The 25,933-nt window shown below is 26.7% G+C and overlaps 5 protein-coding genes across 5 annotated transcripts; 3 read left to right on the forward strand and 2 right to left on the reverse strand.

The window, feature by feature from the left end:
* Positions 1-1,914: 1,914 nt before the first annotated feature.
* On the forward strand, positions 1,915-6,110 carry OCT59_012375 (uncharacterized protein; the record flags this gene model as incomplete). The annotated part of the gene is made up of 3 exons (XM_066134409.1): positions 1,915-2,215; positions 2,909-4,103; positions 6,062-6,110. The coding sequence occupies 3 exons, from the start codon at positions 1,915-1,917 to the stop codon at positions 6,108-6,110; spliced, it is 1,545 nt and encodes a 514-aa protein (XP_065989677.1).
* A 6,274-nt stretch (positions 6,111-12,384) lies between these two features.
* OCT59_012376 (uncharacterized protein) lies at positions 12,385-13,060 on the reverse strand. The gene has a single exon (XM_025312920.2). The coding sequence runs from the start codon at positions 13,029-13,031 to the stop codon at positions 12,561-12,563; it is 471 nt and encodes a 156-aa protein (XP_025188641.1). The 5' UTR covers positions 13,032-13,060; the 3' UTR covers positions 12,385-12,560.
* A 628-nt stretch (positions 13,061-13,688) lies between these two features.
* Positions 13,689-15,405, forward strand: OCT59_012377 (uncharacterized protein). Its single transcript, XM_066134410.1, has 5 exons — positions 13,689-14,076; positions 14,148-14,245; positions 14,323-14,554; positions 14,637-14,720; positions 15,078-15,405. The coding sequence occupies exons 1-4, from the start codon at positions 13,844-13,846 to the stop codon at positions 14,683-14,685; spliced, it is 612 nt and encodes a 203-aa protein (XP_065989678.1). The 5' UTR covers positions 13,689-13,843; the 3' UTR covers positions 14,686-14,720; positions 15,078-15,405.
* A 1,686-nt stretch (positions 15,406-17,091) lies between these two features.
* On the reverse strand, positions 17,092-18,185 carry OCT59_012378 (uncharacterized protein). Its single transcript, XM_025331385.2, has one exon. It carries the CDS (start codon positions 17,846-17,848, stop codon positions 17,315-17,317), a length of 534 nt encoding a protein of 177 aa, XP_025188643.1. The 5' UTR covers positions 17,849-18,185; the 3' UTR covers positions 17,092-17,314.
* Positions 18,186-19,834: 1,649 nt separating this feature from the next.
* On the forward strand, positions 19,835-24,603 carry OCT59_012379 (uncharacterized protein; the record flags this gene model as incomplete). The annotated part of the gene is made up of 9 exons (XM_066134412.1): positions 19,835-20,277; positions 20,356-20,511; positions 20,587-21,275; positions 21,372-21,734; positions 21,811-22,233; positions 22,310-22,389; positions 22,476-22,585; positions 22,698-24,237; positions 24,316-24,603. The coding sequence occupies 9 exons, from the start codon at positions 19,835-19,837 to the stop codon at positions 24,475-24,477; spliced, it is 3,966 nt and encodes a 1,321-aa protein (XP_065989679.1). The 3' UTR covers positions 24,478-24,603.
* Between the last annotated feature and the right edge of the window lie 1,330 nt (positions 24,604-25,933).

Here is a 25,933-nt window from a genome sequence, read left to right on the forward strand (position 1 = left end):
TTTCAATCAACTAATTAATTAATTTAATTGAACCAATTTTTTATTTTTGAAGAAATAAGAACGAACACTCAAACTATTTCAAGTCCAGGAAGTCTAAAATGAGTGCGTAAAATAACAAAAAAAAATAAATATGTTCCCGAAAAAAAAAACTCTCAATAATTATTTTAAGAGGACTATTTCTAACTTCCAAGTCCAAAAGTTCATATTAAAGACCCAACAATTCTCTGAACTTGGGCTCACTCCTAGAAATTTAAGTATTCATCCTTAAATTCCGTCTCAAAAAAAAAATATTGATATCGACGTAATTAGCTTAAGACTGCCCGCATTTGATAAATGATAAGTCTTTAAAGTTTGAGTAAATCTTGATATAATAAAAATTTTTTTTCATGTTAGAACACGTAACACGAATAAATTAGGTATAAAAAAAGGAACTGTTGAATAAGCAAGCATCGTTGTTAATTGTGCTGGTGGTTTAAGAAAGTACTGTACATGATGACGAATGGTTTAATTTGCTTTTTCTGCTAATTTTAAAATAAAATTTTATTTAACTAATTAAATAATTAATTAAACAGAAAGTTCTAAAAGCTTAACGCGAGGGTATGATGAGGAAACTCTGAAAAAATATAAGCTAAAGTAATTATTCGTAAATTAATAACTTTAGCAATTAAAACTATCTTTTTTATGAAGTAATTTCTTTCTTTCTTCGTGGTTTAAACGAAAAAGTTCAATCTCACTAATTTAATCAAATAGTTTTAATCACAATAAAATTATTGAATCTGATGAGATCTAAATAAATAAGGGATGAGATTAATTTACGAAACAAAAAGATAATTTTTAATAGATCTTGAATGTCTGAATAATTAATATAATTAATATCTATAATTAAATACCTAAGCTATATTTAACATACCTTTTTTATCACTTTGATTCTTCAATTGATCAAAGTGCTCAAACTTTCCTCACTATTCTAAATTAATAAACAAATTTATGAATAAAAACTTAATAGTTTTTCAATAAATTTAAAATTAATCCCTGACCTCTTTTTTCTTTTTTTGTGATTAACCGATACAATCACTATCCATTATAACACATTTCTTTACCTCTTTTGAGAAATCTACAGTATATTCAGTATATATATATTTATAAGAAAATTAATTTATATTTAATTAAAGTTTAAATATCAAAAAAATCGTCTTACCGACAACGACCATCAATAACTAAATCATATTTTGTTTATTATTTTTATGTATATAATTCTACACAACCTTTCGTGAAACTTTTTTTTCAGGGGATCAACGGTTTACCCCTTAGTTTACGCATTTGCTAACTCGACGACTAGTTCAGAACTCTATATAATGTTTCTTAATAGGAACTTAAACCTATGTAAGTATTTAAAACAAACTTTTTAAAAATATTTAGTAATTTTTAGATTTTAAAATTAAATGTAGAAAGTGTGAACAATTGTTAATTAACCGCTTAAAAAAAAAAAAAATTCTTTTCACAGTAACACAAAGTTCGGATATTGTCTTTTTCCCATTTTAACATTGTGAAGTGTGAACATTGTGTGAATCTTATACTAATTTGGTTATTTATATTGATTTTTGTATTGAAATTACTTTGATGGAAACAATTAATTTCCATATACGATTTTCTCACACGAACAGTTTATTAAATGCGATTGTGTCTCCTGTCACTTCAAAGAAACTCTCCTTGTTTGGAGTTTACACATTGTTTTGCACTAATCTAAATTAATCTATTAAGGAATCGCGCATATATACACTAAATATGTATATATATAGCATATTAACCGTAGCAGATGATTCTTTCAAAAAAATTTTTTTTTTTTATTTATTTTTTTGAAAGAGAAAATATTAAAAGTATTAAAATATTCAGCTACCAGTTCTTGAATATCAAATGGGTGAAGTTTCCATAGAAATTGATATTGATAAAACTTATATCGGTAAAACCGATATTGATGAATCACATAAACCACATAACGGTAAACCTATTAATAGGATAGTTCTATCACCAGATGAAAAATACGTTGTTACTTATAGTGTGAACGATGATTCAATTGTCGGTTGGAATGGAGATATTGAAGAGGGAAAACTTAATTTAGACTACACAGTTCAAACTGTTAAAACAAGGGAAGAAATCAAACGTATATTTGTTACCGATGATAAGAAACTTTTTTTTAGTGCTCTAGATAGAGAAAGTAAGTAATAATTGTTTGATTCCATTATCTAATGCATGTGACTAATTATTTTTAATCATATTTAATTAGAACCAATCATATTATTCGATATGGAAAATAATCAAGAAATTAAGCTACCATCTATTGCATACAGAAAGATTAGTTTCTATAAAAATAACTATTTTCAATTCATAACACACGATATGTTGTGGACTTATACCAAGAATAAAAATAATGAATGGACATGTGAATCAATTTACTCAATACCTGATGGTAAGGAGGATGATATTGAAAATGGAATTTTTACAACTTTTTTCAGTGATATAAGAAAAGATGGTAGTATACATCTAGAATGTGGTGATTATCATTACATATGGAATACTCTTTCTGAAAGAAGTTTTAGAGTTTTCAATTTTACGAATCGTGGAAAAGGAATGGTAATAAAACATGATATTAAAATTGTTTGTTTATGAAAGTATATTCATCTTTCTCTTTCTCTCAAAATTATTAGTATGACATTTTTAAAGATTCGAGGATTAAGAATGACGAAAACTTCCTTTGTATTAGATATGGAAGATCAATATTGATTTATTCATTGGAATTAGAAGCCGCCGTGGCTTCTTTAGATGCGTTAAATGGTATTATTTTCTTTTTTTCAAAGTTAAAAAACATAACTATCATTAATTATTAATATTAAATTATTGTTTTATTTAGATATTGAAGTATATAAATTTTTGAAGCATACGAATTTACATTCTTTATTATTATCTACACTCGATTATGTTAGTTTCAAAGTTTTGCCAGGAATTTGGAATTCCATGATAGAACATTGCTGGAAAAAATGTATAGACCGTTTAAAAAAGAATAATCAATTACCAAAAGAATATCAACCCCAAAGCATACCATATAAAATTCAAACTACAGACGAATACGCATATGGATTTTTAGATGGATGTGTTTGGAAGTTTAAATTAGATTTTTCAGATTTTTCATATGATTATTCTTTAAATGATGATGATAAGGTCAATGTGAAATCGTACGATTACTTAAATATTCATTTGTTTAATAGATATATGAATAAAATACATGCGGTCTTCATGGAAGAAATATCTCCAACTTTTAATGAATCGATTAAATGGGAATTAAGTATTACTCCTGACAGTATTACTTCGAAAGTTTTCAAAAAAGTTAAAGTTAATAATGAATGGGAATGGAATTTCATTTGTACAAGAACTGATAAGCATAATTATTTTACCCTCTTTTTACAACGGATAATCTCAAGTTCATTACTTAGTAACGATGATATTGTTATATTAACATCAATGGGTCTTTTTATTTATCATTTTGATGAATATAATAAATCTATTATTTTAAATTATTTTTATCGTATGCAACTTAATGGTACGGAGGGGGAGGAGATTTTTCCGTATTATCGTGATGAATTATTTTCAAAATCTACTTTACCTATTCCAAGTTATGAGAGCTTTAAGTTAAATGATGAATGGATTTCATACTTAATTAATGATAGGTTAAGTCTTTTAAAATATGGTACAAAATTATTATCATTTGCTATTAAAGAACATAAGACGGAATTGATCGATAATATTTACAAAAATTGTGTAACTCTTTTTAGACAAGATTTAAGAGACACCAGGAATTATTTGAATTTATTAGGTATTATCACAACTTCAATGCCATTGTTGAATAAATGTTATCCAGATTATATTACAAGATTTTCATTAGATACAGTTATGATTATAGACTCACCTAATTATCATATAAGACATAGAAGAGCATCTTTACATCATCATGCTTTTTTTAGAAATATTCAACCAGAAAATTTTAATAGGACCATTCCATGGATTTATTATATTAACCGTTTAAGGGAATTACGTAAAAATAGATTTTGGTATTATTTACTAAAACTTGTTAAATACTTGGTGTTAATTTTAATTTTACCCCTTTTACCCTTTTATTGTGCTTTATGTAATTTATTATTATATTGCCATTTTGTTTGTTGCACTAAAGATGAAGATATACTCACAGTCGCTTATTTTAAAACTCGGAGAATTTTCCGTCTTTTTAGATATTATACAAGAAGTAACTCAAATAGTCAAACAGTGCCAGAAATTACTTTTATTATTCCTTACATTAAGTTTGTTAATTATCCACAAGATTATGATTGGTATTGGGAATTAATTAAGCCTAAAACTAGTCCATTTATCGAAGTAAAAAATAGAGATATATATAAAACATGGAGTGGTGAATTAATAATTAATTTTAAATGGAATACTTTTGGGAAATATTATTATGCAATAATTTGGATTGTGTATATGATTTTTTTTATATGCTTTTCTGCTGCTGCATCAATTTCTCTCCCTGAAAATATTCGAAATCCACTTTTAATTATTTCAATTATACTTGGATTAGTTCATCTGAGTTTTGAAATTCGTCAACTTATTTTTAATCCTTCTCAGTGGATCCATGATTTTTGGAATTTGTTTGGTATGTATCACTTAAAATTATTTTAAAAAAGTATTTAGTTTAAATGATTTTTAAAAAATAATTGTATTTATATTAATATATATAGATATGATTGCGTACCTTCTTCCAATTTACACTTCTATTCATTGGCTTGTATCAAATGAATTAAATGGTCAAATAATTCAATTACTTTCATTTTCCTGCCTATTTTTAGATATAAAATTTTTGTTATTTTTTAGAGCATTTGAATCTTTTGGTGTATATTTTGCAATTATAGTTAGTGTTGGGAGACAAATTATGTCTTTCTTAGTAGTCTTGTTAATTATTGTAATGAGTTTTGCGCATGCATTTTTTATTCTATTGATACCAAGATCCGATTATTCATTTGAGGAACTTGCAAAGAATGATGATCCCAATAATCCTTGGAATATATCCCCTGCTTATAATCAAGTATTTGATAATGGAACTATTGATTCTAAACCATTTATGGTTCAACCACCTAATGAAAATACAAACATGTTTATAGACTATAGAACCTCACTTTTTGCAATGTATTTATTCTTAACAGGTACTGTATATTTATTAATATATATTAGTATATTCATTTTTTTTCAAAAGAATTTAACGAACTTTTTTTTTTTTTTTATATCAAAAAAGGTGATTCAAGCTCATTGAGTAATTGGTCATACAAGAGCAATCCACCACTTGCAATATTAATCGTCTTATTCTCATTATTAATTGTTGTATACCTTATGAATTTGCTTATTGGGTTACTTAATTTTGCGATTGAAAAGGATAACAATAGAGTCTCATATTTGATGCAAAAAGTGGAGGTATAATATCATCTTTCTTTTTTTAAAAAAAAGCGTTAATTTTTGTATGTTAAAAAAAATATTTTAATATTTTTTTTCTTATCATTACAGATTCTGGCCGAAATTGAATTATTTTATTTATTACCACATCAGAGACGTTGTCAAGAATGGTTTCCTGAATTAATGTAAGTTTTTCTACTAATTTTATTATGTTTTACAAAAAAAAATATCATGCCCGTTTGAAAAAAAAAATTTTTTTTTTTTTTGCTAATACATAAATTTATCTTTAGATATTATTTTGCAAATGTTGATAAGACTCGAGAAAAAATTAAAGAAATGATTAATAATGACGAATGGAAAACTGATTATTTTCCAGAAATGAAGCAAGAATTATTAAATAAACTCAATATTCAACATAATCCTCATAATGATAAAGTTTTCATGGATAAATTAGAAGAAATATATATAATGTAAGATATGAAATTATGATGTTTAAAAATTTTCTTTCTTTTTTTTTTTTATTTGAGTGCTAATATTATTAAACTTACTATTTATAATTAATGTCTATTAGGATTTCCAAACTTTCTAAAGAACAATCACCTCAAGTTGAAAAAAATTGATGAAATCAAAGAAGTCGAAGAGCAACCTAATCATCAAAATTATCAAAACTGAGTTAGATGATAATGAATGGAAAGTCATATTAAATGAAAATAGAAAGCATAACTTTATTTTTAACTATAAAATTGTATTCTAACGTTCAAAGTAATCAAAATTAGAATTTATTAATTTAATTACTAATTAATATACTGTAGATTCCTATAAGTGAAATATCTGCTACATAAAATAAATAAAATAAATATGTATACATAAGAAAAAAAGTATATTAAGATTTTTGAGAATAAATTATAGAGAATATTTTATATAGCAAATTTGATGAAAAAATTTCTGAGATTGTCTTAATTTTAAAATTTTTCATTCAAAAGTTCATTCACTTTTATTTTTTAATGTATTTCAAAAACAATAATATTATTGATTTTGATTAAATACTCGTCTATCGGTTCGGTCGGTTAAGTGACTATTTTACATTTATATATTACAGAAGATAGCGAAATCAATGATCTTTATAAAAAAGTTAAGTATTTGAAACACCATGAAATTTGAAATGTGAATAAGAGAAAGTTTCAATGTTATTTGGGTATAAAAACGCACCTATTTAGTGAGAGATTTCTTATAAGTTGATTTAAACTATAGTACTGCATAGTTTGGACTTTATATAGTTTTGTGAAACTATGTTGACAAAACACCTAAATCACGTGATCGCTCGCTTATTGTTTGACTGTCACTGACCACGTTTATATTTATCCCGGAGACAATTTTACAATACCTTTCCGAGTGGAGCACCTCAATATTCCTAGGTTTAAAAAAAACAACGAAAGTACCAATCGGTACGCATCAGAATTGAATTATCAGACTTTCGCTTCAACCAAAATACGAGTAATATATGGACGACATCACTTGGACAGATACCGGCTCGCTGATGCCCCGCAAATTGGACGCTCCGGGAAAGGAAGGAAAGAGAGCGTTTTCAAGCTATAATATCGACCGTTCCGGAATCGATGACGCTAGCAAGTTTGTGGAAGGATTCCAAACCCACCAATTCTTGTTATCAGCAGGAATGAAAAGCTTTAAGCTACTCTAAGTTGATTGGATATTTCGAAAAAGTGTGAAAATCTTCTTAGGGTGCTATATACTCCATCAATTTGGCTCGATTCTGAGTTGTCCTGGTGTCTACCAGAAAGAGCAAGAAACCGGTGAATCATCCACCGACTGACGTATCACGTAAACAAAAGAAGAATAAGAATCTAAGAAAGAGGAGACAGCTTCAAGTACCGCGAAAATTCAAACTAACAACAAAAAGGGAAAGAAGTTCAACGATCGTAAACAGAGGTATTGGCGGAAATTTTGGCGAAGTTGAAACGTTTAGTATAGTTGTAGACTTGTAGCCGTGGTTTTTCTTTTCTTCTTATAGTAGCATTTTTTGCGCGAAATGTCCTTAGGCCAATACAATGTTTTTTTTCTTTTTCGCACCATTCTATCTCTTACAGTATTTACAGGGGCGTTTATTTTTTAACGAAAGACCAATACGGGAATAGATATAACAATCGTGCTTTTAGTTCATACTTCATTGCAGAATTAGTTTCATTATTTTGTGCGGACTTTAAATTCCTGACGGATTTGCTAGCAATTTTCCACCTTAGTGTTCCTATCATATGGCAGGTTGGTTTATCGGTTTGTTTTTGTACTACTTTACGATTAGTTTCCATGTAGTCTGTACTGATTCCTGTTCACTTCGATAATAAAAATAAAAATAAACTTATCTCGGAGACTTTTTTTGCCTATTTATCACGCATTCTATTTGTCACAACTCGGAGAAATTCAGTGGAGGGCCGCCGTGAGTTCACAAGTATCATAACTTCGTGCACTTAATCATGTGAAATAAATGAAATTATCCAGCCAAAAACTTATTTTTTATTAATTGTATAACACTCTAGACAATGTACAACGTATCATCTATGTGACTGAATTGTCATTTAATACTTACAAGCATGGTAGTGAATCTATGACATCACATTCAGAAACTATTTAAAAAGTTTACTTTCATTATAAGCTGAATGTAATTGTTATAGTGAAAAGTTAGTGAGGTCTTTTTTTTTTCTTATTTATATAATTTTCTTATTGTATTTACTAAACGAATTTTTATATAGTAAATCAAGTACATATATCAATGAAATATATTTAATATACTGTAATTCGCCTATATGATCATATTATGTATGACGTAACGATTATTTGCCAGTCACGTCTATATGTCTGAAATTGATTTTTTTTGATTGGATGTATCACGTGGTCAGGCTGACCGTTAAATTTCAGATGTTTATTTTTTGATTAACGCGTTTCGCGTTTAACCCTTACTTTCATATTTTTTTTTTATATAAAAGGATCAGTAGCGCATTTCTTTATTAACAATTTTTGTAAAGGTTAATTAAATCTATAGTATTATTAGTGTAGATTATATGAAATTTTTTGAAATACTTTAAAATTATAAAAAAAAACAATTTAAAACAAACAGTATGTCGTGTTTCTACTTCAGACAACTTCATATGGTACCAACAACCAAAGAGGGGAGAAAGTAAAGAAGCAGTGAAATTATGAACAAGTGGAGGAAGTAAAGAGTGGTGAACAAAAGATCTCGCCATCTTTTAGCCCTGAAAATCTTATTGTTGGGCTTGAAGAACCATATATAATGATCAGGTACTATTTATCTTTAAATTTCATGCTGTTTGAGAAGGCAATTCCAGACCACCATAGCATGACAAAGATGTGAGAACTATTGTTCTTTACAGGAGGAATAATTATGTACCTTTCTCACGGGTCACGTGAGGTCTTTTGTTCTGAAGGAGGAACAATTATGAACCTCCAACATTGTGATATCTTTTAATGGATTTATTTTTATTAGGAGTTTCAATATATATATACATTTATATATATATTATCAGAGAACTGGAAGCACATCGTGGCCACAGTTACTGTGAACGTCCTTCTCTGATTTCAGAAATTCCTAATATCACAAATAAGTTGTGTGTTTGAGTTTTGCTGCATGGATAACAGGCATCAGGGTAAGAGTACTTGGTGCAGGGCTGAAATTAGCTTTCTGTTATGGGAAAAACCTGATGAGTGTAGTGTCTAAACCTAGGCATAGGCATTATCTGCAAAGAAATTTGTTCTGTTACCATGCCAAATATTCATGTTATTTGGTTCAATAGTACTCACTTTTTTCTTTTTTTAGATTAAATAGCAATAACATTAATGGTTTCATGGACTTATATTATCAGCATTGATAATAATCAGAGAATCATCTATCTTTCTATCAGCCACAAGAATAGTGTTATTAATGAGCAGCATTCCATCACGTCACTATACCAAAAAAAGCCACCTAATGATAAATGTAAATACTGAATATTTATTAATTTTCTTATTGTCCAGATTTATCTGTTTTAATTTATATACTAATGATTTAATTATAATATGTTCATTTTTACTAATCATAATTTTTTTAAAAAAGTTAAAAGTGGATTTATCTATAATTATATAGGCCTAGAATAAGTAATTTTTGTAGTTAGGCTTTAGTAATTATATAACATCAAATTTATTTGAAATTTATAAATATATGTAATTTAATGGGACAATATTTTGTATAGCGCAAAAGTTCAAAAGTGACATTTTGGCCACATGTTAACTTATATTCTGCTTACACTTTGTTTCTTACTACCCTATTTCATTATTTTAAGTCCTTTAGTAATCCTTCCGGTTCTGCAATTAAGGTTTGGTTGTTTTTCACTTTACGTTTTGTTTCTTACTCATTTTTTTATTTTTTATTTATTTTGTTTCTGTTTTATATTTCGTTTTTCACTAATTTTATTTCATTTTTTTTTAGATATTTTAGTTCTTTCAGTTCTACAATTAATAAAGGTATGTTTTTTTATTTTATTTATTTCATTTCTATCTTATATTTCATTCCTTACTAACTTAATTTTTTTTACTTTATCTGTTATGGTTACTTGGTTTCCTATCATTACCCAACCTCCTATCATGATCATTTTTTTTTATTTTTTTGTATTACTTCTCATTATTCCACCTTTCGTCTCCCATTATTTTCTATTACAACTTTTCATTTTCTATTATCTCTTTTTCTTTCCTGTTTACTTCCCATCATTTCCTTTTGTCTCTCATCACTCCTTTTCGTCTTCCATCAACTCCTCTTCATCTTTCCATAACTTCTTTTCATCTCCCATCGCTCCTTTTCGTCTCCCATCACTACTTTTCGTCTCTTATCACTCCTTATCGTCTCCCATCACTCCTCTTCATCTTCCCATTACTTCTTTCGTCTCCCATCGCTCCTTTTCATCTCCTATCACTAATTTTCGTTTCCATCACTTCTTTTTGTCTCTCATCACCACTCCTTATCGTCTCCCATCACTTCTTTCGTCTTCCATCACTCCTCTTCATCTTCCCATCACTTCTTTTCATCTCCCATCGTCTCCCATCACTCCTTTTCATCTCTCATCATGTCCTATTCCTCCTTTTTGTTTCCTATCACTTCTCATTACTCTTTTTCATTTTCTATTACTTTCCATTACTCCATAGTTGTTTCATTTTTTTATTAGCATCTTTCTCCTTGATCATTGTAATTTACTTATCTTTTTTATTTATTGTTATTGTCTTTTTTATTTGTATCGCTTCATTAAAAATAAATACGGTGATTTTTTTCTTTAAAATTGTAAAATGTGTGACTTAAATTTTAATATTTGCAAATAAAAATACATGTTTGCAAAAATTTTTTTTAAAAAATATCTTCGCAATAAATTTTAAGTTTAACCGATCAAAAATTAGCTAAGTTAAAAAAATCACTATCAGCCGATTAAATAAATTTATTGTACATCATGTGACATATTTGAAAAAAAAACCCAGGCGATGATAGCCTAGGCGACAATCACCCATGCGTAGTGCTTCGATCCGGATGAAAACTTGAATATTTTCATGTGACGATTATGGCTGAGAAAGATTATGAATTTCAGATTTAAACAGACTATAATTTAAACCAACATTAAAGTATTATTATCCCAAAAATTTATACTAATTCTGGCCAAACTCATAGTGCCAGCGAAATTTAATGAAATTCAATCCGGATGAAAATCCGGATGAAACCGCTACGGATCGAAGCACTACCCATGCGACAATCACCCAGGCGACGGTTAGCAATCCCCATGTAAATATATACAAATTAAATATAATGACGATAATATCAATTAATTTCTATAATGTAATATTTATATTTCATGTTCAATTAGCGGCGTTAATGATTCAGCATTTTGAGAAAAAAAGCCTAATTATAAAAATTAAGGATACGACTTTATTAACATAGTTTATACGAGACCTATTTCTTGCATTAATAATAAAATTTCTAAAAAAAAAATCAAACCTCAAAGATAGAAAACTACTTAAAATTCAAATTGCAAAATAACTTACAAGTAAAATAGTAAATGTAAAAAAAAGGCTTCGTAACTTTGTAAATATGGTTTGGAGAAACTAATAAGTGTGAAAATATTTGAGAAAGAAGAAGTTATTCATCTAAAAAAATGGGCCATTTTTTATAGTAATTTAATTTAAACTCTTAAAAATATTAACTATGTAAAATATTAGGTAACTTGATATACTTTTGATTTATACAGTTGACCGTGCACTCCAATGGATAATGAATGTATGTAGAAATATATTCTTCCTGAATTATATAAAATTGACCGATAGCATGCTTGGAGAATTGAGGCAGTTATTTGCGGAAACATCGCGCAAAAACGGGTGAATAATATGGTTAACGATTTAGACGAGTGAATTACCGTTAGATTTCAAATTTAGAATAGTTACGCAAAATATTTTATGAATAGACAGTAGCTAAAGAAGAAATTAATTAATTTTGTGTGTACATTTTCTGAACATCTTAAGCGTTCACTTTGTTTAGGACGCATAAAGAAATCTATATAAGTCGCTTAGCACGCGCTATTAATTTCTCTCGATAATAATAATAAGAGAATAAATGATAAACGGTTGTTTAAATAACGGATTTTCAAATAACCATAAATAAAGACTGATGATGAACATAATTACAAGTTTTCGATTTCAACTAAATATAATTTTGTATAATGTCGATTTCACGTCGCGTCATGTTGAAGCTTATGAAATCGAACCATAAATCCCATAAATCATCAATTTCCAAAGAAACAAATTTTGATTCAAAGTTTTATGAATTGCTAATTAACATAGATAATAATATTATTTGATACGGACTTAACACGATTTCTTCATGGAATATTGTAATAGTTTTATTTTGTGAAAATCGAAAAGCAATTTTAATATAAATTTTTTACATTTTTAAGAATTTATTATAGCACAACCATCATACTACAAAGTTGATATAAAAAAATATGACGAAAACTAATAATATACAAGAATATTCAAACACTTAAATGAGAACCGCCGTGTAATCTACTAACAAGATGTAAAGTGTTTCCTTTTACAATTCCATAACTTGACAAGAGATTATCGTTTAAGAGATCAATACCATTAAAAATTAGCCTTTGCGTATCTACTTCCATCCCTTCCTTTTCAAAAATTAGTTCTTTAACTTTTTTAATAGTATATGTAGATCGTACTTGAAGAGTAATTTCCTTCCCTCTAATATTCTTAATACATATTTGAAAGCCGCCAACGACAATTCGAAGAAGTTTAATTTCTCCATTTTCTTCAATTTTATAATCGCTCACGGTTTTTTCGTTTTCAAGTCTTAGACCTCCAAGATATAATTCTTGTTCATCGACATCAGGTCCGTGAGCCTCTTTGATTTTATGTTTGACTTGTTTAATTTTATCGCAAGAATCAACATCGATTTTAAATTTGAACCCAAAAGCTCTAATTTTGACGCGCATTTTTTTTTTTTAAAAAGAAATACAGAGGGGTAATCAAAATTTTATCCGACTTTTTGTAAAAATTATACATATCATGTGTTAATGTGATGTAAATAACATATGATATTTATAAATTTAGTGCTCCAAATTAGATTTGAAACCGGTTTCAAACCGGTCCAACCTTATATAAGCCATTCTTCTATTACTTTCCAATATCGTTATTTTGTTCTCATCCTTGTCCAATGGAGTTCTAGCTTCCCTTCCATATACTGCATAAAATGGTTTTATTTTTGTGGACTTATGCTTTTTAGTCATATATGCAAATAATACTGAAGGTATATATCTATGGTTTCTACCAGTAAACCGATTTTATATGAAAAACCGGAGACCGGAAACCGGTCTTGGAGCTCTAAATTTATAATCACAATCGATTTTTTTGTTAAAATTATAACGGATCATGTATTTGATGTAAATAACATATGATTTATATTTATAATCACAATAAGTAAATTCCCATTCTTTCATAATTTATAAAAAACCACTTACCTAAAATTCACTACGTTTGACCGTGAAAATATTGAAATTGTGGCTTCATCAGATATCATAATTTTTGATTGCTGCAATGGATATTCATTATATTATATACAAAAAAGAAATTAACTATAAATAATTAAAAACGGGGCGTCCAATATTTCATTCTGCGATTACAAAAATTTCTAATAAAATTACGCCATTAAAATACTCGCAAGAAAATTTAAAAAACTAGGAGACGATTTTCTCTTAAAATTTTTACAATTATTATAACGTGTATACGTTGTAATCGTTGCATTGGGATGGAATTATATGAATGTGCTGTTTGTTATGAAAAAGAAGATAGAGATTTTCGTAAAATAACTTCAAAATGTAAACATAAAGCAGTTGTTTGTGTAGAATGTGTAAATAAATGTATTGAAAAAATGTGTATTGAAAAACATACGGTTCAAATTACTTGTCCTACAATAGGATGTGGTAAATCAATGGAAAGAGATGATGTCAAGAATATTGCAACAAAAGAAATTTTTAAAAGGTTTAACTAATAACCTTCTTTTTATATCAAAAAAATTGGTGTTTTATTAACGAATAACTTTTTTTTTTTAGATATGATTATCTTTCTTTCAAACTTGCGATTCAAAAGATTCCAGAATTTAGATGGTGTCAAGCTTCTTGTGGAAGTGGACAAGTCCATAAAGGAGATGGTATATTAAATTGAGAAAGTTTTTGTTTTTTATTTCGAAGTATATATACATTTAATTCATTTACTTCTTTTATTTAGATCCAATTTTTATTTGTGAAGCTTGTGACGCGATATCATGCTATAATTGTAAAGTTATCTGGCACGAAAATCTAACTTGCGAAAAATATGAAGAGAAGAAAAATAATCAAGACTTTGCTACCGAAGCTTATCTTTCAGCGACAAAGAAATGCCCTGGTTGTGGTATGTACATTGAAAAAATTGACAAATGCGATCATATGACTTGTATATGTTCATATCAATTTTGTATTATGTGAGTATTTATCATTATATTTTTTCAAAAAAAAAAATACAATCAAAATGCAATTATTTTTTAATTAATTTTTCTTTATTAGATGTTTACACCGACACCCGAACCATAAGCTTACTTGTATTCATTATTAAATTAAATACAGTATTTATGTACGAGTAAATCACGTGTAAGTCACGGTTATCAATTATATTGTCTACTTGAATATTCTCTATTTATTGAAGTACTTAAAAAGAAAAAAAAAAAATAATATGAGAATTATTGTTTCGATCCGTATCTGAATTTAACCGATTATAACCGGATGATTTTTTATAGATATCCGGATAATCTCAGATTTTAACGCCACTAATTAAGCAAGCTTGTTTATTTTTATATTGATAAAGTGAAATTTAAAATATAAAAAATGAAAAAAATTTTTTCTCGTTACATTTTCTTTTACTTTATTATGTATATTAGTGCTGAAACATAACTTATTGATTTTTTAAATCATTTTTTCTTTTTTTTTATTCTTTCAATTACATAATAGGAAATATAATACTTTATTTGGGAGTTATTTCCGAATATTTTCTCCAAGTCAAGTTCGTTGAAAAAAGTTTTTTTTTTTTAGGTTCATAAAATGTGTATCTAGAATTATTAATATTGCGTCACGAATTGATGGACCCCATGTAATCGTACGATCAAATCATTTCTAATTTCGCTATTCTGATGGATATATTTGGTTTCATTGAAAACATGACGCAGTCACACATCATCTGTTATCATTGTCGTCGAATAATTTCTATTGTTTTTTTTGTTTTTTTTAATGAATAAGATTTTGCAGTCCTATTATTAATAAACCTGATATTAAATATCACATATACGGACGGATATACCGATGTTACAGATGTTTACGACTTGTTCATCAGTATATCGAATATCGGTATATCAAAGTTCAAGCTAATATATTACAGTAAACAAAAGTGTTGAATAAAAAATCCGATAAAGAATAAATAAAACGAATTGTGTTACTTTTTGAATTCGATAAAGAATAAATTGATTATGTTACTTCTTTAAAGAATGAATAATATTAAATTGATTATTCATTTTTAAAAATTTTATAAATAAAATCAATTTTTTTTTTTTAATAGCCTTATCAGTTATTATAAACACGTTTATTAATATACCGTAATTCCGACAATTCCGCCAAGTGTTACCTTAAAATGTATTATCCGTTATCTATGTGTTTATTTTGTTATAATATTAACGGAAATTTGAAAATTTTCCATTCATGTATTATAAATCATTTATTTTATTAAAAATTTATTATATAACATTATATTTTTTTCTTAATAAAAAAAAAAAATTTTTTTTATTATTAAATATAAATATTTATATATATAATATATATATATATAGATATAATAAAAATAACTAATTGGAAGAAAAGAATGTATAGTATAACTGGAAATCATATCATCGATATATTTGTTGCACGAAATTATTAATTATGTATGAACCAAAAACATTTCTAATTTCGCCATTGTAATGTATAACACACAAATTTTTGTGTTACCAACGTTTTATCTCGCTAGTGTCCGATATATTTTGATATATTTTGCAAATATTTTATTACACCTCATTGAAGTACTACTATATAATCGGATCATTTATTTATTTCAATATTGATCGGTCAATATTGTTAAATTTTTATTATACTTTGAATGAAAAAAATTTCAATTTTTTTAAAAAAATTTAACTTCGAATAATTTTTCTTAATAAGCATATGTAATATGAATTTAAAGAATAATCTTTTTTTTTATCATATAATAAAGTATATTTTAAATTTTTCTTGATATTAGCATTCCCTTGATATATATTTTCTTGAAACCTCTCAACTTTTTTCTTCAAAAAATATAAAAGAAATCAAAGAAAATGTAAAAAATAAAAATATTATTATTATTACTCGACAAACTTTAATGGCGATAATAATTTTTCATTTTAGATAATAACCAATCCAGCAAGAAAAATCTCGTGAATTAGTTAAACAAAATTGGTAGAGCATTTAAAGATTGTAATTGGTATAGCATTTAAAGATTGTAATTTGTATAGCATTTAAAGATTATAATTAGCATTTAAAGATTGTAATTTGTAAAGTACTGTAATGGACATACCCAAAGCAGGAAATTCAATTACTATCATTTACTATATTTAGTTCTGATATTAAAAAAGGAAAAAAAAAAGTGTTATGTATCATATATAGGTAAATGGAAACTTGAACTTAGTCGCTTAATAACAATAAATTTTAAAAAAAATTCTTGTGTAAATGGTCATCATTGTGTAGTGCCTTGTTTTTAAAGTGTTACGAAAAATAAATAAAACAAAAGATGTAAAAGGAAATAACCAGGCGGTATAATTCAAAAAAGGAATTTATATTAGTGACGTAGCTAGAAGAAAATACATGGGATATCCCAGTTTATATGTATCTAGTTCCGTCGATGATAAGATATTTTATCATTTACTTATTTACTTTCAATTAAATGAAAATCTGTATTTCATAGTAACTAACATACGTTTCAATTAAAATTTAAAATTATAGAAATATTGAGAAAATTTTTATTATTTTTGAGACAAATTTTACAATTTATTACTAAACTTAGTATCTAAAATAAAACTAAATTAAAATTTGTGCAGAATTATTCTACCTATTCATTTAACATAAAGTGAACAAAAAATATATAATAAAACTACTAAAAATTGAAATTATATTTTTAATTTTTAATATAATTATTTAGTTAATCCAGCATAACTGGCCCCTTCACCATTTATAGTTAATTCTCCACCATTAGGAAGACGTTTCCTAAGTTTGTTGTTATGACAATTACTATCATTATTACGTTTACTACTGTGAACTTTTTTGGTGAGGATACCATTGCTAGTACAGTCAACATCAAATTCTGTAAATTTATGTCTAAAAGATTTGCTACCATCACCATCACTATCTGGTTGTATATTCAATCCGTCCGTGAGATCGAAGAGTACATTCCTGCACTCATCAACAATTCTAAATCCGTATGATGCGCTATCATCACTGAGACCTTTGCTAAAGATCCCTGCGACCTCGGTGTGACCAGACTCGTCTTGCGAAAAGGTTACGATACCTCTTGCTGAACCAGATTTGAAATCCGCAATGGCGAAAGAACAACTACAATCATTTCGTTTTTTAAGCTTAGTTAATGATCCATTACCATTTGGAAGAGCGGATGAAATATTAATGAGAGATAAAAGAATAAAGATGCTTAAAATTGTAAAGTAATTCATTTTTAAATTTAGTTTTTTTTTTTAAAAAAAAAATAAAGGGAAAAAATTAATGATAAATATTATAAATATTATTTGTTTCGTTAAAATTAACCGAATGTTTAGTTCGATGTGGAATGAAGGAAGGGTGGAAAATTAACCCTTTTTATATTATTTTCACAAGAAAGAAATTTATATTAATCGAATAGTAATTAATTGTTTCTTTTTATTTTGATCTAAAAATACGTGAAAAATCTTAAAAATATGCATGAATAGGTTACTATTACATTGCATATGTGTTTCTAGGTTACAATTTTCATTAAAGTTTCTTTTTATCGGATTGTATGGACCGTAAAATTTTAACAATTTTGTCTTTTGTAATAAGATAGATTTATTAGTAAAAATCTATATATAAATTTTACGCTAAATCAAATTAGTCAAACAGCCCAAACAATCATCTAAAAAAAAAAAAAGAAATTGAATTTAATATTAGGATTTACATCGGAATTGTACCTCCTGGTGGCATATCTTGATCTCTTATTATAAAAATTTATATTATGCGGATCAAGAGTGGATCAAGTCAGTCCCGTCGCACAGGACAAGAACAATATATTTGCTTCTAATATCAGGGGGTATTGCCAAAAGAATCATTGATGAATGTGATGAATATGCTGTGTTCACAATACAATGAAGAAATTAGAAATGATTTTTATTCATATAAATTAATTTACATGAAAAATAAACAATAATGGAAATAAACATCATCGTATGATATACAAAAATTTTTTTTTTTATGCATATATTTTATAAAATATATTTAGTATATATTAAAAAAGTCATTAATGAAAATCTCAGAGACGGAATAACTTCGGAGGAAAAAAAAAGGAGGTTTTTTTTTAAAAATCTAAAGGAAGTTAGAACCCATTTTATTTTTTTTATTTTTAAGGAAAAAAAAAATGGAATGAATAAAATTATTTTATTGTTGTAACCGAAATGGTTATGGTCGATCACAATAAAAAACGATTTTATCTAAAATGTTTTTATATGAACAACCACTTTTGTTATTTTAATTAATAATATTAACTTGTATATGGTAACACAATCAATTTCATTGATTCTTTGTCGGGATTTGCGAGATTTTTGAGCCGTGAATTTAAACATTTTTATCCGTTAAGTTAGATAATACAGTTACAGTACGTGCGATACACCAGAATACAAATAGATTTTAAAAAATTTTAAAAATATCGTTAAATCGTACTACATCAAATAAAATCTCATCAATACCTCCATTTTCGTTATCATTACATAACTAATAATATAAGAATGCATAAAAAACATCGAAAAATCTTTTTTACAATGTACAATAGTAATTATGTTTACAATGATACCAAAAACATTAAACTGAATAGCCAAATTAGAAATGATCATGATCGTGCATGATAATTAAAATACAATATGCTGTTATACCTAGTACATCAATAAGGTTCGATAGATTCCATAATAGAATAAACTTCGCCAAACATATGAAAGAAACAATCAAAAAAGGTTTCACAAAGCCGCATTTTTTGGGTCATTCAGTTCCTTATTAGTCATTATGGAGGTAAAGTGAAAAAATAAACAATTAAGTTTAATGATGTTATTTATTTATTATATTATATTTTATTAAAAAGTTTGAATGAATGATAAAATTAAGAAAACGATTGAAAAATCTAAAAAAAGTTAATTAAAATTCTTCACAAAAAAATTCGGAGTCTGGATTGAAAAAAAAAAACAACCCCAGTAATATTAACTAAAATAATGATATTACTACGACTAACTTTTTTTTTATTTTTTTGTAACATAGATCTAAAAAAGTTTTGTTCAATAAGTTCAATGAATTTGGTGATATACACAAAAAAATTCCAGTGATAATCCTTTTTTTTTTAAAGATTAAGTTTTTTCTTTTCTTTTCCTTTAATTTTTTTTTAAAAAAAAATTCATTTCTAAAAAATTAATTTCAACTTTTTCAAGATGAAGTTACTTTTTATTTTTCTTTTATCAATTATTTTATTGTTGATATTACCAGTAAAATCATCTATTTCATTTCAAGAACCACAACCTGCAATTCCTTCAACTCCTCGCGTGTTAGGTACAGATTGTTTTGATGATGGCACGATAGTCCTTCGAACAGTTCGTTTAAACTATACAGCTCCTCCCAAACTTTGTGTGGAAGAAAACTTAACAATCCGTACAATTTATCCAAATGGAACTGTTAAAGGATTTGATCTTTCAGCAAATACATTAGATATACAACCTCTCAATTTTTGTCTTCTTGCAAAAGCCAGCCCTATTAGATTCTATCCTATAAGAAAAAATCTTTTATTAATAACTTATACAATAGCTGAGGATGAAAATAATCCTTATACTTATAATGATTGGGGAATGACTATTGATTTAGATGGAATAATTAAAAAGTATATATGTTAATTAACTTTTTAAATATATATGTGTGCATAAATAATAAAATTAATTATTATTCCGCTTTTTTATAGTAAAACTAGATTGGGTCCATCTTATGTTAATTCAACTACTAACGAGTGGATACCCGGCCGTGAATCTATTATATTAAATGTTCATCGTGAAAATGGATTTATTCGTGGTTTGCCTGTAACTGGTACTAATTCATTAGTCTTGCAACAATTCAAAGTGTAAGTATTATATCATAATTTACGAAAATTAATTTTATTGTATTAATTTAATATATATATTTTTTCCTTTATAAGAAATGAAAATGGGGAAATTCAATCTCTTGCAAAAACTTACCTGAATTATACGGCTATTCCAACCGAAATAGTTGCAACAATGGACGGAGGGTACGCGGTTATTTATCCTGATTATTCACCGGCAACAACAATCCCCTTAACTCCACTTATGTCGATCCGTGGCTTTTTTTTACAAAATGGAAATCCAGAAAAGCAAGGCCCATTTGTTCTTTATCAAACTTCAAATCCTGTGTCAAAAATTATATTACTTGATTGTGATTTTACTAAAGTGGGATATGGTCAAACTTGTATACTGGTTTTAAACCTTGCACCAGCAATAGGTCAAACAGTAGCTCAAAATACGTTTATTAAAATTGATTTTCTTTCAACGGGAACTGTATATAATATTACGATTTTTCAAAACCCTGCAGATCTTACTAATTTTGCTATTATGTCATTAGATTATGGAGGTTATTTCTTATTTAGTATAGCACCAAATCCAAATAATATAGCTTTAAATAATCTTTATGGTTATGTTTTGGATGAACAAAGTAAACGTTATGATTGGAATATATCATACCCCGCTCCAACAAATTTTGCTGGTGATGTTTTAATTTTACCAAATAATACTCTCATAATTCCTCAAGTGGAAACTGGACAAACTTGGAGGTTGCTCACCACTGATTTGTATAAGATCGAGGGTGCACGTGGTAAGGTGATACGAGCGAGAAACAATATATACTATCGTATAAAAAAAATTTTTTTTTTTTAACTTTTGTTTGTATAAATTTTTAAATTATTATTAGATCATGGTTATGGAAATTTACATATCTCCAGCACAATTCCGAACATTAATGATATTATAGATCCATCTAATATCGGAACCCTTACAATTAAATTTTATAATAGAGTTAATTTATCACCTTATCGTAACGTTACGATCTTACAAGATGGTGGTATTGTACGTCAAACTACTTCTGTAAGCGACGATAATGGAGATTTTGTAAAACTTATTGATGATTATACCATTGAAATCAAAGTGATTGATAGTACTTTTAATCAGCCTAATACAAAGTATTATATTTTAATGGATGATGGTTTTGTAGAGAGTAAAGATCTTAAAGAACCTATCATTGGTATACAAGATGATTCTTGGAGGTTTATTACGGGTAAGTTCTTTATCTTAAAATGAAAATAATATTAAATATATACATAAAATAAATTTTTTTTTTTTTTTCATAATAGCTCAAGAAGATGTTACACAAAACAGTGGTTTATCAAATTATTATAAAAAGAAAGTAAACGCATCTAGCATTGACGGAAAAGTTCGATTGACTCCAGAAGGAACTACTGATTTCAAAAGTTTTAAACATGACAGAATTAAAGTTAAAGAATTTTTTGATAATTTAACACATGAATTGGCCAAAGCAGTCCCTGTTGGTCAGGAAAGAATAACTACAAATTACAGACATGAAATTGATACTTCCGCTTCACCTGAACAATATATCTTATCTATTAATATTAAAAAAGCTAAGAATAAAGATGACAAGAATGTTAATTCAATAGCTAGTGATTTAGATACTTTAATAAGAAATAAACTTATTACTGTTATTGGTTCTGGAGAGTATTCAAATTATTTAGATAAAGATTATGGATATGAACCCATACGTAAGAATCCAATTTTTTTTTTTTTTTCGGATCAGTCTCAAATAATTAAATAATTTTTTTTTTTTTATAAAAATAGCTAGGTGGATAGAAGAAAATTTGAAAAGTCTTCTTGGAACAATTGCATTAAATATCGTATTATTGCTCATTGCTTATTGGGTAAATATTCATTTAATATTAATATATTATTTAATATTGACGAGAAAAAATTTTTTTTTCTAACTTTTCCCTTTTTTTTTTTTTAGAAAAAAACATTTGCAATTTATACATGTGGCAACGCTATTGAAAAATTTGTGACGACAATTCTTTTTACTAGCATAGATGCGGATAGTGTTGAAAATATTTTTACTGCAAGGTAAAAAAAAAATTAAAAGAAACACAAATAAATTTATTTATTTATTTTTTTTTTAAAAAAAAATACTAATTTATTATTCTCTTTTCTTTCCCTCATTATTTCTTTCTTCTAGTCTTTTCTTTGTAACATTTCCGTTTATCGTCAATTTGGGATTTGCATTTAAAATTGTATTACATGAACTTTTAAGACATGATTTAGGAAAATTAGTGGAAAGCGTTAAAAAACATAAAGATGACGTATCAAATTCTATTGAAAGAAATAAATCCAAAAAAATCAATGATACAAAAAATATAGCCAGTGATACGGAAGATAATTCAAATAAAGACAATGATACAATAGAAGCTGAACCAAAAAAAGTCAATGTTACAAAACATCCACATTCAATTAGAGAATTAATAAAAAGAGCAATAAAAGGTGACGAAGAAAAAGTTAAGAAACTTACAAAAATAATAAGAGAAACTAGAAGTGAATTAATAAAAATTGAAGAAGAGTTGGCAGAAGTTAGTGAACTCTCGAAAAATTTGCAAGAGGTTAATAAAACATTAAAGGATTCTGAAAAATACACCGCCAACAAGGAAAATTTGGTAAAAATTAACGATCATATAAAAGATTTAACGCAAGTTGAAGATTTTACCGAAGAATTGGTAGACGTTAGTAGACATTTAAATGAACTTGAGAAATTATTAAAAGAATTGAAAGAAATTGATGATACAGAATTGAAAGAAGTTATCGTTAGCGAAAAAGAATCGAAAGTAGATAACGTGGAAGATTTAAAAGTTAATGAAGAAATTGTCCGTGAATTTAAAAAAGAATTAAATAGACTTAATGATCTTATGAAAGGATTCGAACAAGTTGAAGAACTAAAGAAACAATTAAATGAAGCTGTAGGCTTTATGAATAGATTAAAAAAAGAAGATCAAAGCCAAAAAGATCTAATCCAAAAAGATAAGGATTCAATCCAAAAAGATAAGGATTCAATCCAAAAAGATAAGGATTCAATCCAAAAAGATATGGATTCAATCCAAAAAGATATGGATTCAATCCAAAAAGATAAGGATTCAATCCAAAAAGGACTACTTATTATCCAATTAGAAAAACTTAACAGCTTTAAAAAAGAAATAGAAAAAACTAGCATTCAAGAATTGGAAAAAGAAAGAGAAGAATTGGAAAAAAAAAGAGAAGAATTGGAAAAAGAAAGAGAAGAGTTGGAAAAAGAAAGAGAAGAATTTGACGATATAAAGGATAATAAAGAAGTAAAAGAGGGAGAAAATAGGAATAGTATATTTGACTATGTTAAGACATTGGGTGGTAAAGTCATAAATATAAATATTGAAGAGACACTCGAAAAAGTGATAGAAAAAGATCAGCAGCCGAAGAAATATCGAAAATTTTCAAAATGGTTAAGAGATTATAAAGATAATCAAACAATTATAGTATTATTCACGATATTAGCAGGAGTTGATATTTCACATTTAGAATTGCTTGGATCAAAATTACGAATTGGAATTCCAGGTCTTAATTATTGTGGTCTTGAAACTCGAAATGTTGACATTAATTTTAATGCTAAATTATCTCCTGCAGCAGAAAATGGTTTATTTTGGGGTGATGTCATTAATATTTTCATTGAAGATCTTTCTGCAATATTTATTCAGGTATGTAAATTATTTTTGCATTAATTTTTTATCTTTTATTAAACCAATCATTGAATTTTTATTTTATTTTTTTAATAGTGTTTTTATTTGTCTCAAGTTGTATCATTTGGTTACACGCCTATATACACTATTGCAAAATCTGTTATACATCTCGGTACTAACTCACATCACATATATCAATATAAACGTAATCATTCCACCAACCCGTGTAATCCCAGTAATTCTGCTGCAGAAGAATGAATGGAAATGCTCAAAACTTGATTAATAATTTTGTAAAATAACCTTCCAAATAAATCTCTCATCGTTCGATCAATATAACTTATTAAATTTAAATAAATATTTTATATATATATATGTATAATAATAACAAATGTCCTTAAAATTTTTTTATTTTTCCAATTAAATTTTCTAATATATAAATTTGTTATACACGATCTGCCTAACAAAAATTTTGTTTCTTTACGCATCGCCGATTAATAATACGTTTATGTCGTTAACGTTAATACAAATTAACTTTAATCGAATAAATTTCTATTCGTATGAAATTATTATTCAAATTAATCATATTATTGCAATGAAAGACTTTTAGACATTTAACGATGAGATAATTTTTCTGTACTATAGTTGCGTCTTCTGGTTAGGATCACGAAAATCGAACTGATCATCTCAGTTTAAGTTTCATTTTGAAAAATGGGACCAATATGAAACGATTTAAAATTCGAAATTCGGTTTAAAATAAATATATAACTTAATCAATAAGTATGGATAATCCGATCATTTTAAAGAAAGTATTAAGAAATTTATATATTTTTTTTATAACAAAATAAATTTAAATATTTTGGGGCCTGGTAATTATCTTGGCCGAAATTAAGCATAGTGCTGGCCAAAATCGAATATAATTCAGGCCAAAAACCGTTTGATTAGTTTCAATTTGAACTGATATATAGTCGGTTTGGAATCGACATAAAAAACTGGCATAAAACCAAAATGTGTAGTGATAATATTCACGAAGTTGACATTGCACATTTAAATTCGAATAAATCACAGTCAAAATGCATATTATAAAGAAGTTACATTTATATACAGTGCGTACTTTTATATTTTTTTATTACTCGATCGATTCTTAATGTAAATAAATACACATGAAAAATTGCATTTTATCCATAAAAACTATATAAATTTGATTAAAGAACGTATATTTGATAACTATATTCTTCATGTAATCTGTGTATTCTTAAAATTCAAACCTTTTTTGATTAATAAAAACTTTTTATTTAAAATATTATTGATTATTTAATATTTATTATTTACTTAATTATTTATGGAATTTTCAATAAAGACTTTTTAATGATTGCTAGATTTTGTAATTGATTTTAATTGCAATAATAAATTAAAATATTAAATAAAAAAAAATTTTTTTTTTATATCAAATACAAATAATTAATTTTTTTAACGGGAATGAACCCTCAACTACTGTATCTTTGACGACGGGTTTAGGATTAGGTTAGGGTTAGTATGTTAATAGCTATCAGAATGTATCACACCTTTCTAAATTTTTTTTCGTAAAAGAAATGTTATTTGTAACTATTAAGCGTGACAAATATAAATAATTGGTTCTTATACATCCAACCTAATTTTATATGCTAACATATTTTAAAAAAATCTAAAAAACTTAAATTATGGGACTGTCCTTTTA

Source organism: Rhizophagus irregularis, chromosome 2 (genome assembly GCF_026210795.1).
Source record: "Rhizophagus irregularis chromosome 2, complete sequence".
NCBI classification, from domain to species: domain Eukaryota; kingdom Fungi; phylum Glomeromycota; class Glomeromycetes; order Glomerales; family Glomeraceae; genus Rhizophagus; species Rhizophagus irregularis.